The sequence below is a fragment of the Scomber japonicus genome, chromosome 14 (assembly GCF_027409825.1).
Source record: "Scomber japonicus isolate fScoJap1 chromosome 14, fScoJap1.pri, whole genome shotgun sequence".
In the NCBI taxonomy this organism is placed as follows: domain Eukaryota; kingdom Metazoa; phylum Chordata; class Actinopteri; order Scombriformes; family Scombridae; genus Scomber; species Scomber japonicus.
In genome coordinates this window covers 19,926,534-19,947,278 of record NC_070591.1, presented here as the reverse complement: position 1 = coordinate 19,947,278, position 20,745 = coordinate 19,926,534, and the positions used below count along the sequence as shown (strand labels likewise).

The 20,745-nt window shown below is 37.1% G+C and overlaps 1 protein-coding gene across 1 annotated transcript; it reads left to right on the top strand.

Annotated features, from left to right (window-relative positions):
- Positions 1 to 6,071: 6,071 nt before the first annotated feature.
- hmgcll1 (3-hydroxymethyl-3-methylglutaryl-CoA lyase-like 1) lies at positions 6,072 to 19,732 on the top strand. The gene is made up of 9 exons (XM_053333225.1): positions 6,072 to 6,167; positions 8,483 to 8,560; positions 9,035 to 9,142; positions 9,551 to 9,646; positions 9,833 to 9,981; positions 10,736 to 10,799; positions 11,449 to 11,637; positions 18,177 to 18,302; positions 19,628 to 19,732. Exons 1-9 carry the CDS (start codon positions 6,072 to 6,074, stop codon positions 19,730 to 19,732), a joined length of 1,011 nt encoding a protein of 336 aa, XP_053189200.1.
- The last annotated feature ends 1,013 nt before the right edge of the window (positions 19,733 to 20,745 follow it).

Below are 20,745 nucleotides of genomic sequence, written 5' to 3'. Positions count from 1 at the left end.
GTTGGATTTAACACAAACACATCCACAAACTGTGAAACTAAACATTTGTTTAAGTTCTTAGTGGAGTTTAATAAGCCAGGTAGGCTTCCCTTTGATTATTACTGGTACTGGTGCCTCTAATGCAGCCAGTGCCGAACTTGATGCTTATTTTTATCATATTTTGGTCAACCCAATAAAACTGGAAAGCATAATGTTTTCGTTCATATGGTTAAGTAATTCCTGGTTTTATCGATTTACGCTCTGTTAACCAGAGGTCTTTTTCTTTCTGTGGCTCAAAGTTTATTTTCAAAGTGTCACCTTGCAGTCCATCCACAAGGCAAGTGAAATTGTATCTAATAAAAATGTTGTGCAGTTTACCTAATTCATCTCCACACATATGGTTCTCCTTATTTGTGTTCTGTGGGTGGGCTATGACTTCCATACAGCTCAATCAGTCCCTCTTGAAAAGGGAGACCATATGGGTCACATTTTTACATGTTGTTTGGTATGACAAGGCTGCAGCAGGACCAGTGAGGAATGTGTCCTCGCAGAGGGCAACGCAGAAACACAGTTATGTTTGCTTGTTATTCACATATGCACATTAGCTTCCCGAGAAAAGAGGGTTACGAGTTCTCAGAGTTACAACAGACTGTTTGTGAGCTCAACTGTCACTTCCCATTACTATTAAAGGCGGCACCTGTGCATGAAACTGTCTGAGCACTCTTGTTTTAAGCACATTTAATAAATATAGTAGAAACATGAACTTGAATCTGTTTACTTTGCACAACTCTATAAAATAAATGTACACACGGTTGTTTTTATTCTGATCGGGCTTTCCATTCCATTTTTTTATTATTGTGTCCAGCATTCGTGAAACATATTTTCCGTTTGAATCCCGAAAAACATTTGAACATTCTTTTGTGGTTTTGTCTCAGTAGCAATAAAAGCTTCTGATGCGATATGCTAACAACGTCTGTTCTCTTCTTTTTGTCCCGGTCCCATGTTGTTATTCTCTAGTTAAAGAGGTTACTTATGTCCTCCTGTTGCCCATCCATTGTACAATTTATGTCAAAGAACACATAAAATAAAAAAGAGGTTTAAAAGGAAAATGCAAAGCAGAGCAGATGTGCAGGATATTAACCTGTTTCTTAGGCCAAGGATGTCTCTATCCTGAATTAATCATTCTGATTTACTATATCGCCTAGCTTTCAAACTCACGTTTAATATGCTGCCAAAACAGGGTACAGCAGGATTGCTTATCTGGGCACAATTATAAAACTAAAGAAAGAAAGAAACAATTCAAGAAAGAAAGAAAAAACAAAATTCTCTCTGTAAAGTTAAATCTCTTCTATGAAAACCTGCTGGTCTGTTGACTCTCAAATGAAAACACTCTCAAAAAAGCCTTTTTGTCCAAGTTTTTAAATTCAAGGTATTGACATGCTCTGAGTTAATCATCATCACAGTAATAGCCAAGACAATTAAAGGTATCTAGTTGTGTTTATACTGTAGATTGGAGGTAATTTGCAGAACAGCAAGTACAAGTGTATCATAGCAACCACTCTGCATTTGATTACAGAAAAGACAATAGCACATCTTTCACTATTTTTTTTTTCAAGAACGTCTTGATTCAATAGCTCTTGGATGGGTATTTGAAAACTTCTTATGAAGTTCAAGAGTTTAAATATTAAAACCAATCATTCGTTGATTCCCAGGGTCTGAAGCTGGGTAAATGTCACACAAAAAGTACTCATAAATTGCTTATGATTAAGAACGCATATGTAAACCATTATTCTGGCTTATCTGAAGGTTGTTTTTTCAGCGGTCTTTTTCTTTTTTTTTTCTTATTTGCACAGTACACCAAACTAAGATCAGGTGAAAGGTGACTGAAGGATACACACACACACTGTCCTATATAGCAGGAGGTTGTGTGTTATCTACTTTCATACTTTGGTGTAGTATCATGCTGTTATCTTCAGTCAAGTATTGTCTTAGTGTTTTCTACGTTCTCGATTATTTATTTCATTATTTCATTATTACTTTATTATTATTAATATTGTTGTTAGTATTTTACCATCATCATTTTGATTTCTCATCTCCTTTGTTGGGTTTGTTTATTCCTTTGTGTGTCCTGTAGAACACTATTTTTTGGTACCAACTGAAATGTTTCCATAGCCCAGATTCTTTCTTATTTGTTTTGAGTAGACGCTTCCTGATTTGAATAACAAGTTTGCCAATTTTATACTGTTTTATTTAAGCAAATTTCATGCACAGTAGCTTGTGTTAAAACAGCTCTGTACATTTGAGAACACTTTGGTTAAATGAAAAACAGGGTTTTATTGAAAATATGTATTAAAAAAAGTGTAAAAAAAAAACCCAACTGGTTTTATACTATAAAAAATAATACTGAACCCTGATAGTTTCATCATCAAAATGTGTTGCCAGGTTTGTTTGTCTGTCCTGTCATCTTCTCACACCACCATAAAATATAATGAACTAAAGGTGCTATTATGCCTATTTAGAAAGGAAACAGAGATGTCAACAGAAACCATTTAACCCAATTCAAGTGTATTTTGACTGTTGTAAATTTTACTGTGAAATTCAATTTCTCTCACCGAGGATATGGATATAATTAAGGACATAGCTGGCTGCTTAGAAACATCTGCCTGAAATGTATCCGTACAAAACATGTGTTGAATAGTGCCTTTTTAAAAACAATTTAAGATTGATTGAAATTTTTAGCATGTCAGTATCTATTGTATTGTTATGCTGCAGCCAATTCACTAACAGGAGATCATTTACATGTTTTTGATCACTCTTCCTATCAAATACGGTGCTGTTCTCAATCCTGAACAAACACTGTGCACACCTTATGCTGCATGTGCGGAGAAGGAGAAATTGTGTTTTATAAATCAACACTCAGCAGTCCTGTATATGATCATGTGTGGACACAAACCCAACACAGGTCAGTGGCTTTTGTGACTAAAAGCCATGGGGCGCTCTTCAGTGTGATTACTGTGAGGATAATCTGTAACACACATGCTGTCTCTAAGGGGAGCTGTGGAAAGTTGGCTCAGAGCAGCCAGCCTTCCTGAAAGAACTGTAAGGTAGGCTGCTATTTTTATGAAGGCTTTACATTTTAGTCATAAAAGTGTTTGTGGTCATTTTTTTTCTTTTGGTATATAGTCGAATATAATGGATATGCAATGTGATGGTGATGCTCTTCCTGACATGAATGGTATATTTATTCTAAATCAATGTTCACTGTTTTTGTGCAGCATCTCTTATGCATCATTCAAGTTCCTTCCCTTTTCCTTAAGTATGAAAGTCATGATTATTGCTTCCAGTGTGATCATAATGTGCTACTCGCTCAGCACCAGGACTCTCATGTTGTTACAGTTCAGTTAAATCCATGACGTAGAAATTGAAGACGGATGGAGGATGAAAATTGATTTAATCTGGTTCCTGTTTTTCTTTCTTCCACTTTGTTTTCAGTATATATCTGAGAGCTTAAAACTTCCTTCATGTCATGCCGAAACCTGTACTCTATAAAGTGCTGTTTTTCACATCTGTTTCTTTCTTTCTCTACAAAAAAAGAGAAGTCCCTTTCTTTTTGTGACTTTTTCCAGTTCAAAAACACGTTGAGACATTTGCACTGTTTGATTTTTATTTAATATTTAGAGCCATTCATGGTCTCCAAAATCCTCATGTGTAAAACATATTGTTCTCAGGAGACAGCTTACAAACTAGCACAGAGACATCCCTTTTCCTGTCAAGGCATATCTGTTTGCCTAATCTAAAAAAGTATTGTCCCTTTGCAGTAGAGTTTAATCTAGTAGTAAATGTCTTAAGTTTGTACAGTTTGTTCAGTTGTTTCTTTGACTGATGATTCAATGGAACGGCCATTTTGTTTGACTTCATTACTCCTCTCTTTGCTATGGAAATCTAAACGTGTGCATCAATTTAGAGGTCTGAAACCTTCAGGCTAGATTGTTAATGCTGTAATCATACAAAACTCTAACATTTGATTGTACAAAATGCCAAACTCTGACACAGATAATCTTCCATCCTGTATCTACTTAAATAACACACATTTGCATAATTTAATCAAAATTGCTTTATCTCCAGTATTAAAGAGGATTTAGGAAAAGTAAGACCTAATGATTGCAGCTTTTATTTAAAGAATTTGTGCTATTCTAAGAATATTTATACCATATAAATGTACTGTATGTTCTACATGAAAAGTTAATTATACTTGTTTACATACCCCTATTATATTACTGACCATGCCTGATTCTTAACATTTATCTAATATCTTTAAAATAACATGTTTTTGGTTTTATTATATGTCAAAACCTCTTATTTTCATACCGTACTTAAACTTTAAAGTTTGTTCTCACCTGCATTACATTGATTTCCAAAAGCAGGAAGGCCCCTGAAGGCCATTTCTTTTAAGTGACCCTCTGCAGCTGGTATTTGTCAAGATAAACTGCGGCTGCAGTTTCCTTGAAAATAGTGATATTAAAAGGCCAGTTAGGGTTAAGTGATTGATCCAGTTATCATCAACAGAGTCAAAGAAACTTTTCCTTCTAAAGTCAGAAACATTTTCCTGACAACAGACACAAATGATGGATTACATGTGTTTTAGTGTTGATGAAAACAGATTTCTCAACCATACTTTATGATATTATAAAGATGTGTTACAATATATTTTGTTTCATAACATATTTATTTAACAGGTTTTACATAAAACAAACATATGTGCTTTGCTTGGGTAGCAGAATTATGACAGCAATAATTTGCACTAATTTAGTGCTGCTATGATATCCTTACTTCCTGTCTCTGCTTTAAACCCAGATTTACAGTACATCTGAAAATAATTTAAAACCAAACAAACCTCTAAAACCATGAAATCATTTATTATGACTTTATTCATATTGGCACAAATAAGAATCAGCACACATTTGGTTTTATATGTACAAAGCTAAAATAAAATGTATCATTTTAAGTGTGAAATTTTGATTTTAAAGTTATATACTTCAAAGTACAATCACTGCAGCTTGTTTTTCTGTGCCTTGGAGGACCATGAATAAGTGGTTAGAGGCAATACACCAAAAAAAAAAAACAGGCATTTTAAATTTTAGGGGGTGGCAACTGATAGACATCAACCTTGAAGTCTGCTACAAAGGGCTGATCATATGAGTCGCCTCCATCCCCTGAGAGAGAGGTAGAGGTCTCTCATCACAGTGCAGTTTAGCGTGGTGAGATGGTTGAATGCGAGGACTTCATTAAGCCCCTCTATTGTTAACATCTGGGTTCAGAAGAATGGTTCTTTCTCTGGTAAATGTTGCCCTGGCTTAACAAGGGATTTTATTACACCATGCAGTTGACATTGGCAGCAGTGGCACGTCTGGCAATGGAAACCCCTCAACTGTTTAGGTCACAGGAGATCAATCAAAGCAGCCTGTTTCCCTGAAGCCTTCAATTCTCACTCGAAGAAGGAGGTGAATATTCATATAATCTGGTTGCTGAATCTAAAAAATATCAGCTGTGAGATTTTTTTTAGTAAATACTGTCAAATGCTTCCACTACAAATCAATCCCTCAGTATTCAGCCTGTGAATAAACAATTTGGAGCTGATTTGTCACTGTACAAACTCCTTTACCTTTATTGTTCCTATTTGTCTTTCTCTTTCTCTGCACCTCAATTCCCCTTTTTGGATGCACACATTATATTTTTCCTCAAAATGCTTCCACAAGAATTCCCTGTAGAAAGTGCAGCACTATTCTCCCATATCGCTGCATTTCCCACTTTGCTTCACACCATTTCCTTGCGCAGTCTCCATCCTCCCCATCCGTCTCTGTTTTGATCCCCTCCCTGCCAGGGATGTGGGTGCCATGGCAACTGCTGAGTCATACTCCACCGGCTGCAGCCATCCTCAAATCCCATATCCTCCTGCAACAAGGCCCTCCATCATCCAGGCCTGCATTAGCAGATTGATCTGACGCTTCAATTTGCCACATTTGTTGCAGCAGTCTGAGCAGGTTGGTCACAGAGGACAAAGAGGTGCGGCAGGCTGAACAGCAGCCCTTCGGATGGGTAACGCACCCACAACAGTGAAGCATTGCTTAAGCTATGAGCAAGTCATCCAGGACTACCCATGGCTGAGACGCTGGCTGCCGGAGGAGAAGGTGGGCGTCTTTTTTCTTGTTTCTAATCTGCTGCACATGCTCTGCCACATGACTCTCATGACACAGAGGCTGTACAGCAGCCAGCCAGTGAGGACACTGCTGATGCTACTGGTGCTTATATAATGTTCCTTTTCAATGCAAATGATGTTCCTCTTTCACATATTACAGCCATTTTGAGAATGGAGTCAATTTTCTAAAAATATGAATTGTTTCCATCCCTCTGAACTGACTATATGTAAATATACAGACTAGATTTAGACAATAGATTTGTCTGTGTCACTCCACAAGGGAACAAGATTATTTAGTAATTTGAACTGATAAGAACTATTGTTTTTTGAAAGTGGACTGATGATGTGTTGCCTGTCGTGATTATTTACATTCAAATATTGTCCACTGATCAAGTATTAAGCTTTAATAAATAACAAATTTGCTATTCAAATTAAATCAAATGACTCAAGAAGCATCTATATTGGATATTTTTGGCATCTTATAAATGTCTCCTTTTCTTTTCAATTGCTATCCTCAAATAGTAGGAAAAAAAACACTGTAAAAATACTCATTTTCAAGTAAGAGCTAGCCATGCATTCAAAATGTTACATAATACTTTCAGAAACATGTTTATTGCTAACCTGTTTCTGATTCTGAGTATTATGAGCAAAATGTATTTTAACTATCAGAGGTTGAAGTATTATTATGTTAAATAGCACATTATGTTATTATATATTATCATATACTAATTAATTTGAACTGTTACAACCTAACTTCCATTAACTTGTAAGCAGAATGTAAATGATAGTGTTATATTTGGTGGAGTTAGCTTATAGTAGTCTTAACCACTTTATATATTCTTTAATCTGTGACAATGACGATGTTTTCTAAATTCACGTTGTGCCTTAAAACTAAAATTTTCTTCTTAAAATGTAGTGACGTAAAGTAGAATTTCCCATAAAATAGACCACTACATACAATAAGTAGCTATCTATGTAGCTTGCTAAATGTACTTAATAAAGCTTAACTGTTAATTAACGTGAGCTGCAGTACATTCCACTATTGCTTAACTAAGGGTACTGTCATTTGCTAACAGCTAAATGCTCAGCAGTGATGTCAACGTACTGACTTTGTCTGTTGATTTATCACCTTTGAGACTCCTTTAGCGCCTTTTTCTTTCTTTTTTTCAAAAAAGAGTAGAGTGACATATCTAGAAACCTCTTGGATGGATCTTAACATTTGCAATATTTCTCAGTGAACAAGCGCTAATGTGGCTCTCTGACTTGACTGTTCTGCAGGTGGATACAGTAGCAGGATGTTCAGCTAACTTATCATCAGCCAGATTTGTGAATGAGCTGTGAATATGTGTGCCTAATGACCAATCACTGACACTCAGTATTGTTATGCTAAATGATCTAACTTTATGATCTACGTTTGATTTTGTTTTGTAGACATAGTTAATAATCATGAATTTATTCAAGTGCATGATCATTTCTCTATTCATGATACTTCAGTTAGAATTGATACAACAGTGCAGAAATATTATTATTAAAGGTAGCTTTAGGTACACCTTCAGGAACTGCTAGTTTAATTTAACTCAAATTTATTTAAAAAAAAGTATGTATATAATTATATCATGACATCATAGATATGCAAATTAGCATGTGTCATCTAGCGAAAATAGCTGGCAAAGGTTAGCATCCTTATGGGTGTGTGTTCAGGTTAGGCAACAGGAGAGTGTGTACTTTCAGAGCAACAAGCCTTCAGAGCAGTGGGCTTTTATTTTTCAGATGACGGATGGTCGTACTAATGGGCTTCCAGTCTAATGTGAAGTTTTTTTCAAACTATTGACATTTCAGAATAATGGACCATTGGATCAATGGCACGGCACAAGAGGCACATATTTCTTTCAGTTATGAAGACATCCTTATCCTTAACCAGAGTTGGGGATGAGGGTTTTTATAAATTATACCATTTTTAATCTCTGTGCAGGTTGTACATTAAAATTCAACAAGGATTTTATTCTCCATAATTATTATCTGGTTCAAGCCATAAAAATACCCTGATCCTCAAAATATCCCTTGTGGTTCTTGCGGAGTTACCCTTGCCTTCTTTTCCAGTCTTTTCTCTATGACACATCTCTTGGGTTTACATCCTAATTGCATGACAGGCTTATGTTTTGGTTATCAGGTATCATCTAGTGTTGAGGTATACAGAGTTGCTCATGTTAGAAATAACTTGTCCAGGCCAAAAGGATGACTGACTGTGTTGACTGTCTTCTTGAGTGGTATTCCTCCATTTATTCTCTGCTCTGTTTATCTTTCCAGACCATTACAGGACATGAGTATCCAGAGTTTGTTAAAATAGTTGAAGTTGGGCCTAGAGATGGACTTCAAAATGAAAAGGTACTGTCATGAATTTCCTTTATATTTATATGTACCCTTGTTTAGTACAACTGAACATACATAATCACCTCTGGAAAACCCTTTTTTCCTGTATCCTTCATACATAAAACAACACATAACATATGGGTTGTGTGCCATAATTGCCAGGAGCATATGTTTTACATTTTCTTTGAAATTCAACAGGAAAGATGACACAGCTTCTGGCTTAGTTTACTCTTTTTAGCATTTTGTATCATTTCCTTACTGCATGCCAGTACTTTTACAGACTGCACTGGATGCAGAAATAGTGGTATTTTCCACAATGTGTGATAAGACATAGTTAATATTTTGAGAGATAAAATGTCCATAAGGTGCAAGGTTCAGCATGTGAATTTAGATAACAATGTGCTTGCAGCAAGATATGTATTTGTTGTACCTCCCATCTTGAGAGGAATCAAATCCAGAAAGAGCTGTTTTAGTTTCATTGTTCCCCAGGAAATTGTTCCGACAGGGGTGAAAATCCAGCTGATAGACATGCTTTCAGGAACAGGCCTGCCTGTGATCGAGGCCACCAGCTTTGTCTCTTCAAAGTGGGTACCGCAGGTAATAACTCTTCTTTGTGCACAGCAAAAGAGTGCTGAGTGATTTATTAAGCCCTCTTTCTTGTCTGCACAACTACTGAGGAAGGTCTGCTCCTCCACATCCTTGTTGGTCCCACAGATGTTTTTTTAAGGACTATTTTTAGATATTCTTCATGAAGTCGACCTTTCATTACCTGTCATAAATTGTATTTATTTACTTCACGAGAGGGAGCAAACATGTTCAAGCTCCATGTTTTGTTTATTCTGAAAAAAAAAAACATGGCATGAAAAAGTAATTCTGTCCTTTATGGCTCATGTGTTGCCAACAAGGATGTGAAAACATGGTGGATGATGTATTCTCAGCAACATGTTCAGGCTGATGTTGAAGGTTTATTTTTATACATCATATGTTTTCCTCCTTGACATTTAGATGGCGGACCACACTGACGTGCTCAAAGGAATCCAGAGAGCTCCTCATGTTCAGTACCCGGTTTTGACACCTAACATGCAGGGCTTCCAGGACGCTGTAAGCATTAATTTTCAGTCCAGTATAATGATCCCTACTAGAAAACATAATGAGTCATGCATGTCAATTTAAGTTAATTGTTGTCACCACATTTTCTTTGCCAGAGAATTCCTGCACTTATGTATGTGTGACTCTGACGCAGTGTTCAAAGCCATTTTACAAGTTCATTTTTCTTTCCTGTGTAAGGTTGGAGCTGGGGCTACAGAAGTGGCAGTGTTTGGGTCAGCGTCTGAAAGTTTCAGTAAAAAAAATATTAACTGCTCTATTGATGAAAGCATGTTGAGGTTTGAGGAAGTCATTAGCGCTGCCAAAGAACGACAAATTCCAGTCCGTGGGTTAGTATACAGTATATTAAATTGTCACTTAGAGTGAGTGAAAACACAAAGCATTTTATTCACACTCTTCTGTCAGATTTGCTTTTTTTTAACTAAAGGTTATGATAAACTTTACATAAAAGCTCCAGATGGTCACCAGGTTATATCTGTGCATAAGTAAACCACAAGTCCACATTACAACAAACAAAACAGTTTAAGATACTGGATATACAGTGTTGCCTTTTATCATATACAGTATGGAAGTACGAGCCACTGCAATGGTTATGCATGTAGATCAGCATTTCACTGTACATAATGGTTTAAATATGGTTAAAGGCAAATACAGAACAACAGTGGATTAGTGGAAAGATTGGCAAATTCCATGTGCCAAATACTGTTTGATAATGATCACAAAATAACAAATGACTTACACCACCAAAATCGAATCGCCCATCTGTTATCCAAATCTTCTGTAGATCTTTCTGGAGGACTTTGAGATATCGTGCTGACTAACAAATACAGATGAACAGCCAAAACAGCAAAGATCCGAATTATCCTCATTTGATCTATACGCTTGTCCATTGAGTAGCAACAAAAGCAGTATGGCTTTTCATTGAATGAATCCTACATATAAAGCATTATCAAGAGTTTAGACACCACATGACCAAAATGTGACAGTGAATCTAATCTACATGCACAGCAGTTCAGTTTTGTCTTCAAAATCCAAAACAATCTAATTTCATGAGCACATTAAAACAGAATTGTCATTTTACAGATATGTTTCTTGTGCTCTTGGATGCCCCCACGAGGGACACATTGAACCTTCCAAAGTTGCTGAGGTAAGATAAATCTTATGGTTACTTCTACTGAAGATGCTAATACTGTCACTGACATAGTTTGAATAAACATTTACTTATTATAGGTTTTCTTGACATAAACAATGGAAGCTTACATCAATTACATTTAAGCAACGACCACTGCCAGTTTCTAATCCTGTGTCTTCTATTTTTTCCCGTCCCGAATTTATGAGATTATGCTGATTTAAAAATAAGATTAAAAAAAATAATAACAGGATGCTGTGTCAGCAGCATTTTTAATTGCCTGGGGATTAGACGGTTGTTTTCAGTTTTTTAAAGCATTAATAAATCTTAAATTTTGATACAAAAACTGTGGATAAATATGATTATGGTCAGAAATCCATTTGTTCTTGTCAGTTTACAGCCCAGCTTCTTATGTGCACAGCGCTGAGTTTAAGCCTTTTGGTTTTTACACGTTATGGTGACTGTAGCAACAGATTGGCCTGTTATTTAATATAAAAAATAAGGATTAAAGAATTGTCAAATTGAAAAATCTTTGCTATTTCAATGCTGAACAAAACTTGCAATGATTCTTACACATTTGATTAAGTAGAAAGTAACAGTCACTATTCTTTGTGTCTTTCTCTGAGTGTCACCAGCTCATTTTACTGTATATTTCACTATTCTTTAGGTGGCAAAGAGGTTATATGATATGGGCTGCTATGAGATCTCTCTTGGGGACACCATCGGCGTTGGCACTCCAGGTTCCATGTCTAAGATGCTGCAGAGTGTGATGAAGGAGGTTCCCACTAGCGCTCTCGCAGTTCACTGCCATGACACCTACGGGCAAGCGCTGCCTAACATCCTTACTGCACTTCAGGTAAGAACTGACCAGCCATGATAAGACTACCATATTACTACCACGACTTGCTATAATTAATGATTATGTTATAACCATTATTATCACTATGATTATTATCACCATTAGTAGAGAAAGTCATGCCTTTCATTAGTATTGTGTGTAGAAGTAGCAGCAAAAATATCTTCCACCAGTTATATTAAATAGTTTTGACAACAAAAATAACATTGAAATTGATGTTTCTTATTCACTCTCTATTAAAAACATTTAATGCATTTTGCAGAAAAAATTACAAGTACAACAAATCAACTTGTTCATCTTTGAGCTTCTACACCCTGTGTGTACGCAGTTTTACAATACAAAAGACGATAGTTTAAACAAAGATGAACACATACAAAAATATAATTTACCAATGTACTTTAAAATTCAAGGATACACTGCTGGTGATTCTCCACTTCATTTTTTAGTTTCCTTGGACACAAAATACATAAACATTAAGAATGGAAGCAAAAGAAAAACTCAAGGACAAAAACAATGAATGAAATATATCTACTAAAGAAACTATTGTGAAGGTTTATGATCGCTGCTCTCCATGGCTGGAGTATGCTGTTTTATTCTGGGTGGACATCTCTCAAGACTCATTGCATTTCTGCAAGTTCATAAAAATGAAGAATGACTCCAAGATCGCTTCAAAAAGGGACCTGTAGATTCTGGGATGGAGCTTGAAAATTGTCTAAACCTGGTGAAAACAGAGTGAGAGGAAGCACTGACATCTCTGCAAATTTGATGTAGCAGTGTGATATGCTTGAAAAGGCAGGTATGTCGAGAAAACTCTCAGCCCTCACAGAGGAAACGGAAAAATGACAGCTCTGATAAAGAGTAGCATGCACTTCCCATTCACACTTGTCTTCCAGGAGAGGAAGGTATTAAAACAGTCTGATATTTGTGTGATGGATGTAAAAATTACCTCTTGCAAAAATCTGTAGATAGTTTGCCAGTACTGGTAAAGATCAATTTAGGCCCATTTATCTCAGAATGGGAAATGTTGGATCTCCTCTGTACAAGCAGAAGATGGGGATGCATCATCCTCTGGCAGCTGTACTTTCTGTTTTCCCGCTGTCTTGGCAAGGATTGTTTTGGGCACCTTTGCCTTCACATGCACATCCTTCTCTTTATGATGAATAGAAATATTCTTGTGGAAACTGAAGGTCTAATGTGGATGTTTGCCCAACCTTTGCATAAATCAGCATTGTTACTCATAATAACATGAAGAGGAGCAACCAGATGTGCAAGCAAAGTTGAGGTGGCAATACTTGTTCCAGGATATCTTTCAACTTCCTCGAGTGACTGCCAACACTGTGGAGATCACAAGTCTTTTCTGAGGCTTTAAATCATTATTCCTGCTGAGGATAATCATATGTTAAGCCGCTCTCAATCCATCTTTTTAGACTATTTTCAAGGCACTCTGAGTTACATTCAACTATATTTTCCTCAGTTTTCACAATGAACAAAGGTAATGTTTATTTTCCACTGGAGTCAGGCAAAAGCAGGTTCTCATCATTCCCAAATCTAAGCCTATGGCTTCTAAGGTAGTTTAAAATCACGTTCGAGCTATTTTTGACCTTAATGGAATATAATCACATGAAATAAGTGTCTATGTAATATAAATCTCAAATTACAGCTGACAGTCCCCTCTTAAACATTTTATATCCAAAAAAGTCAGTGTGAAGCTTTGGTATAAAATAACATGTTGTCTTAATGTTTATGAAATTCACTGTAAACCTGAATGTTCAATGATAATGTGTCAGTTTACCACGTTATGAATGTATCCTCTGTTTGAATATTGAGAAGGCACAAAACAAATGTGTAGGTTACAATGGGACACTCAGAAAACTAGGAACCGTCAGTCAACAAGGAAGAGGGGCATTAAGAAACATGATCTAAGCCTCCCCACAAAGCGAGATGATTCACAAACTGCCCACTGAAAAAAAATCCCAGAATCTTAATGAACACAAGATATTTCCAGTGGGCCCTCCCTTCAGAGTACACATGCACTGTAGTGAAGTACAGTAAAATACGCTTTGTACACAGCTAACAAAAAATCTAATTAGCTTGTAATCCCTTGTGCAGGAGCTTTGGTCAGGGTGTTTTTCAACACTTGCCTGTAGCAAAAGTTAAACTGACATGAATCCAAACATAAAACAGAGGTAATGCAGATATGGCTGTATCGGTTCTCTGAAGCACATTGTCATTGCAGAGGAGGAAGCTCATTGGGGGCTGGGTGGGTCAACAGATGTGAGGGGGTCAGCACAAAGGCTCACCTATTCAGTGTCTGTTGGACAAAGCAACTGAGAGCTAGGTGGATAGAAGGGCCCTGGGGGGCTCCTAACTCATCTGTTGCTTGGCTGTTGAACTCTCTGACAATGCTGCGCTTAAAGGCCAGTGGAAAACGATCCTCTCAGTCGCTTTCTGCCATGCATGTGATGAACGGCAGTGCAGCTGCAGACCCAACTTTGAAGCTAGAAACTTCATTAGCGCTTTGTTTTACAGGATAAACGTCTAGTGACTCTTAATTTGTGTAAGATGACTGTTAATCTAAAAAAAAAAAAACATAACATAGTCTAATATTGATGTTTTTGTCAGCTTTGTGTTCTGTGCTGATCACCTGTATCCACAACACTTCAGCACCATGCTGCATAAAAAGCTCAATGATATCCATGTGTAAAGTAGCAAATACTTTTAAAGTTAACCTTAATTTTGGATGCCGTAGTGAAAAAGTGCAGAGGGACGATGGAATTCCTCTGTGGATTATATTTAGAATGATTCATCACAGCTGCCCTGTGGCCACAGAAAATAATAGCAGCCGGGGATATTTAGCCTACCATTTGCTCACCCATAAACAAGATGGAAATGAAAGATTTTATCATAGTTTTTCATTACTGTGTGCCAGAAGTCCACACCACCAACTGGGAGAGAAATGAATTCCCCCAACGCTGTCTGCCCTGAGTCACCTCTTTTGTTCTTGATAAAGACATTCCTCCGTCTTTGTACCTTTTCTTTTTTTCCCAGTAGGTCTGGGGGGGCTCTGTTACAAACCTACTCCTGGCAGGTCACACAATGACAACGTATGTACTTAGATTTCACAGGCTTGGCAAGGAAAATTATTTACTCTTACCTGCAATTTCAATGTATTGTGTACTGCTGTAGCTGGGGAATACAGTGTAACCTGTATGTGCTCACACTTGAGCTCTCCACTGACAATTACATTCATTTGCAGTTTTTTTGTGTCTTTCCATGAAGAGCTGTTTTGTAGTTGAACAGCAGATACTCTGTTTGACCAGAACGATAACTGTGTAATTAATATGTGGAGATCTTCTCTAATGTGCACTAGAGTGTTGATCATTTCTTTGTAAATGACCCTTTGTCAGATTTCATGCAATTTCTTGATTTATAATTGATATTGATGATGATGATGATTCTATATTGATTTGATGAAGTTATCATTTAAATTTATGACATTATCATATAATCACCATCATGATCATCACCATCACCATGCTCGTCATTATAATCATCAGTGGTGAAGTTCTGTCCTTCAGAAGAAAAAACAGTACAATCTTAGCAAACAAAATAATCACAACACTTAAAGAATGATTGAATTAAGTGACATATTATTGGTAATATAAAAAAGCAATTTCTATATACTCTAGATTACTTCTAGATTCTATATTTTCTAGATATTCAAAGATGCTTTTACATGACGAATGCAAAAGTTAAAACACAATGCAAGCGCTGAATGCTTGAATAAAACAGGATAAAAATATAATATTAAAAGCTGTTTTAAAAGGATGAATACACACTTACAGGTCAAAAGTTCACACACACTTTCATATTCAAAATGTGTCCTAACATTCGACATGCACAGTATATTATATATCAGATTATTATGAGATTATCTAAAATATGTGCTACTTTTAAGATTTAAAATCTTTCTGGGTTTTTTTTTTTTGTTTTTTTACAGTAGAAACATTGTGGAAGGTTTAGTAGGTGAATGAATAATTACTGTTGCTGGCACTATGACAATGTTATGAATCAGGCTCCCATTTTGTCGGTATTTTATACTAAGTAAAAATAAGCATGCAAGTATAAACACGTGCATTCAGCATGCTCTGTGTTGTCTTTGACAGCCGATTAGTAGTTATTATACATATATTTTTAAATAAATAGTCTATGGATAGTTATTTTTATATATTTGTGTATTTTGCCACCTCCTACCCAATGAAAGATTTTTTTGTTTTGTTTTGTTTTTATGGGCAACATTTAAACTTTATTTCAGACAGTCAGTAGAGCGATTTCAGGAAATGAGAGAAAGAGATGCAGAGGGTGAGTGAACTGACTATATTGTTTGGAATTTCTACTTGAATACATCTCGAAATAAAAATGTCATTTATTTATTCTTTATATGTTTGTTTTGTCTATCACCCAACTGCCCACCAATATCTAGGGATTGCTTTCCTATGGTGTATTTGTGTGTTCTTGGCAAGAGGTGATATATGTGTCAGCAGTGGATTTGTGACAGTTTCTGTCAGCTTCCCAGTTTATGTAGCAGTGGGTAAAGCATCACTGCATCATATCCTTCACTGAATACACTCTCTCTCTTTCTCTCTCTCTCTGACGCAGTTATAAAACCGAAATGGGAGCATGTCCATCTTCAGCCTTGTCCACTAAGAGTGTAGAATGTCAACAAGCTTATCCCAAATCATGCAAGTTTCAAAATGCACTGTGTCTTTATACAGGAATGTATTGTTTTTATATGGCCACAGCTCACTGAATATGGCTTTTTAACACTGAGTGCACATCTGGTTTCTGGGCAGTGTGAACCTAACTGAGCGCTGGCAAGCTCAAGCTGCTGACCACCAATTCCTGCATGATTAGTGTCCAGAGAAACAGGGCATGCTGCTCAACGGTTCGTTTTGTTTCACTCGGAAACAGTATGCTGAAGACCCCCGGCCTTACACGGTTAGCAGCTGAAAGCGAGAGGATTGGCATGGTAGATTACAACTCTGTGTTTATACAACCAAAAAATTCTGCCTAGTACAATATCCTGCTCTGGCTTTGACCAAGGTCTGGAAATCTCGTGCACTGCACACACCGGAGTAGATCTCCTCCTTCTACCCCACCTCCTCCTCTTGCCTTGCCAACACAAACAGCAATTACGGCTGGCTCAGACAGCCCCTGAAAGAAGTAGGTTCTTGTCTGGAGGAAAAGCAACCAATTAGCAGCATTGTTAAAAGAAGAAAAAAAAAGCAATAGAGATTCTTTTAATTTTGCTTGCTTGGTCCTGCTCCACAGGGTGAAAGTCCTTCATGACCCAATGCCACTGAGAGGATCAGCGTGTTAATTTTCTCTCACTGTGGGATCCTCTGACATCTGGCTCTGCCACGGAAGCTGGAAAACATCTTTAATATTCTCATGACAATCCCAGGGACATGTGGAAAACATCCTGAGACCTTCATCAGTAATGACTTTGAAAACTGAAGGTCTGGCTTCGTCATTTTTTGGTGTGAAAACAAAGGGTATAGTCATGGTTAACTTATACACTTACACAGCAAGCAGTGAAGGTTTGTCTCTTTGTGTAATATATGCATTCTTAGAATCTGTAAAATACTATATATCACTATGCATCAATTCTTCATGCAACAACGAAAAAAAATTCAGTGTCCTAATATCTGCTAAGCACTATTTCCGGATGTTTGTAAGCTGTCCAAAATATTTGGAAAAATAACGCATCATTCATTTTCACATGCAGGCCAGACACATTTTTCTTTTATTGTAGGCAATAAAAAAAAGAACATTTTCCCACTAAATATAACAATTATGTTGACTGTAAACAGCCATGTGAGCCAAACATTCACAAAGTAAACACACTTAAAATTTATCTCTCGCAGGTGTAAATATTACATGAGTTTGCATGTCTGTATACAAAGACAGCCTGGTACAAAGACCACCATAAAACTGGAATGTTTAACCAAAGACATCAGTGAAATAGTTTATGACACTAATGATAATAGTTTGCAGCAAATGCCAATAGTGCATTAATGTTACAATTCCTGTATTGTTGGCACAGTGAAAAAAGACACCATCCAGTCAAGGAAAAATGTCTTCTCAATGTGGCAAGAAAGTGAATCCCCATGGTTAAGGGCAGAGTAGTACTGTAAAAACATGAGTAACCAGGAGAATCAGAAACATATGAAATGTTCTGTTCAGCATTTATAATGTTCCTCTCATATGAACAAGGCCGTAATTATGTGGTGCTGGTGGTTTAAGCTGACAAAGAGGATGACTAAGCCATACTGTGGGACATTCTGTGCCCACTCATCTTCAAGACATAAGCCCACAGTTCTCCTAAACAGCTGTAAAACATGACCGCAGGCCTGGCAAGGCACACTGCACCAGGCAGAACAATCTAACAGAACAAGGATCTTTGTTCTTAGATTTTACCTGAGGTTAAAGCATGTGTGGAGGCGCTGAATGTCTCTGTGTATTGTGTGTCCTTGCAGATGGGGGTCTCTGTGGTGGATTCTGCAGTAGCTGGCCTGGGAGGGTGCCCATACGCTCAGGGTTCATCTGGCAATGTTTCAACAGAGGATGTACTCTACATGCTCCAAGGCATGGGCATAGAAACTGTAAGTATGTCTTCATAGTGCACTTGGACAGACCTGCTATAGTTTATGTCTTTATAATCCCATCTCATCAACCCAACTCATACAATCTTTCAGAGCTCATTTACATAAACAGATCGTTCTGCAAACATACTGCTCTGTGAATGTTTATTTTATAATAACTGTGGATTTACACAGCTTGTCTGAGCCCACATCATTGCATGTCCTGAGCTAGGAACAATTTATTTAACAATCCTTACCCCTGCTGGAGGAATAGTTTCACTACATCACCTGTTGCACACATCTATTTCCTTCACCCTGAGGATCCTGCTTTTTTATTCTCATTATATTATTAATATACATATACTGTATGTGTGTGTGTGTGTATATATATATTTATATATATATATGTATAGGCCTTTCAAACACACACACGCTCATACATACACCTTTGGCAAGCAAGAGGAGGTCTTTCTGGAGACTGGTATTTGATCACTCCCTTCAGGATAGAAATGTTTGTTCATCATAAAATAAAGGTGATCACTCAGAAGAGCGTTGTATTGAGAAGTGGACCCAAGCCATACCAGCAAAATGCCCCCCAAACCATACAAGACACTGGATCCCCTCACTTTAGGGGTCAAGGATTCAGGCCTGTAACATTCTCTTGGTGTACACCACACAGGCACTCACCCACTTGAGAATGAGGTGAAGGATGACTCATCTGACCTCATCACTTTTTTCCATATTTCTGTAGATCAGTGCTTGCAGTTTTTGCTCCACTGAACACTCAAATGTGGATTCATCTTTTTAATTAGGTTTTATGCACTTCAAGCCTATTATAATATCCCTCTCTATGTAACTGTCGATGGACTGTTCTTGCCAACACATTCTGATTGTGTCTTGCATTGACATTCTCAGTCACCAGGGCAATAATGCAAGAGCATCACGGTCATCAAATGTGTGCTGCCGACCACAATTTACAACCATATTGACAGATGTCTTTTCCATAGATCTAAATGCAGATTTCACTTTAGTCACTGTACCTGTTATGAAACAGCAGCCATCTAAGCAGTCTTTGTGTCTGAAGCTCCAGACATCCGTGCCCTAACAATCAGCACTCTTTCACTTACTGTAGTTCCCTTAGATCTCTTCCTCTTGGCATCTTGATACAAAATCAGCATATTTATGCCTACCACAGAGCATGATTGGATCTTTATTGCTTGACTGCACCATGCAGTGCACCTGTGTGGAAGCATTTGCAGTTGTTATGTTTCTCCACACATTTATTCAGGTTTTTCGTTTAATTTGTCCCCTCTCTGTATATATATTTTTGTTGTTTTTTTTTTCAGGGAGTGAACCTTGCCAAAGTTATAGAGGTTGGTGACTTCATCTGCAGTGCTTTATGTCGCAAGACAAACTCCAGGGTTGCCCAGGCAAGTAGCAGGACACTGTGATGTGTTTCCGCAAATAAATATATTTAAATATTGGACTCTATTACCTTTAAAGCAACAGTCTCAAAGATCTCTGTTTCACTCTCCTTGACAATACCTATAGCGATCAGCAATAATTGCAGGTGTGTTTTTGGAGTTTACTTCCCCAGAGATCCAAAAAGTGTCGCCTGTATGCCGTCAACAACTGTTTACTCTGCTTACCCTCTGCAGCGGACCAACCACTGCTGGGCAATGGAAAAAGATAAGATAGTAAAAACTTTGAGATTATTCCTTTAAAGTGCTTCCCCTGTTGTTGCTGCCTTTAGATTTGTTGCCTATGCTACTGTATCTGAAGTACATTTTTCCTTGTTTATATCTAAGCTAAATAACATCATGAGAAAAATTCAAATCATCTCTCTCAATGTCATTTTCACACCTTGGAAGGTGTTTGGGTTCAAAGGACCATTACAATCCACTGAATATTGTAATTCAGGTGTGATATTCTGCTTTTTGTATTTTTTTGGTCAGTTAGGTTGGATACTACAGAGGGGCAAGGGCAGGTCAGCTAGAAATAAATGACTTATTCTTTGAAGATGAGTATTCATCCGTTTCTATTTTACAACTTTATCACATTCATTGGGCTCTGACAAAAAAACTCTGCAAAGGTCAGCAGCTCTTATTACTTTGTGACTTTGCGTAGCTCAGTGGCCTTATGAAAAATAAAGTAGAATGAACCGAGCAGAATAAGAATTTAGCCAATTCATTATCACTATTGGTATTTGATTTGTATACAGAAGACACACTGTAAAAGGAAAAGCTTCCTCCTCCTGCCCTAGAAATCGCCTTTATGCATTTAATTCTCCAAAAACCTCTCAGCTTTACCTACTTGAGAAGACTGTGTATGAAATAGGAAGGCAAAGGAGGTTCTATTCATAAACCCACACAAATAATAAAGCAGTTGTTTGCCCTCAGGATTGCCAAAGATGGTTTAAAAAGTGTCCCTTGATAGTTTTTTCCCATGAAAAAAAACCTTCACC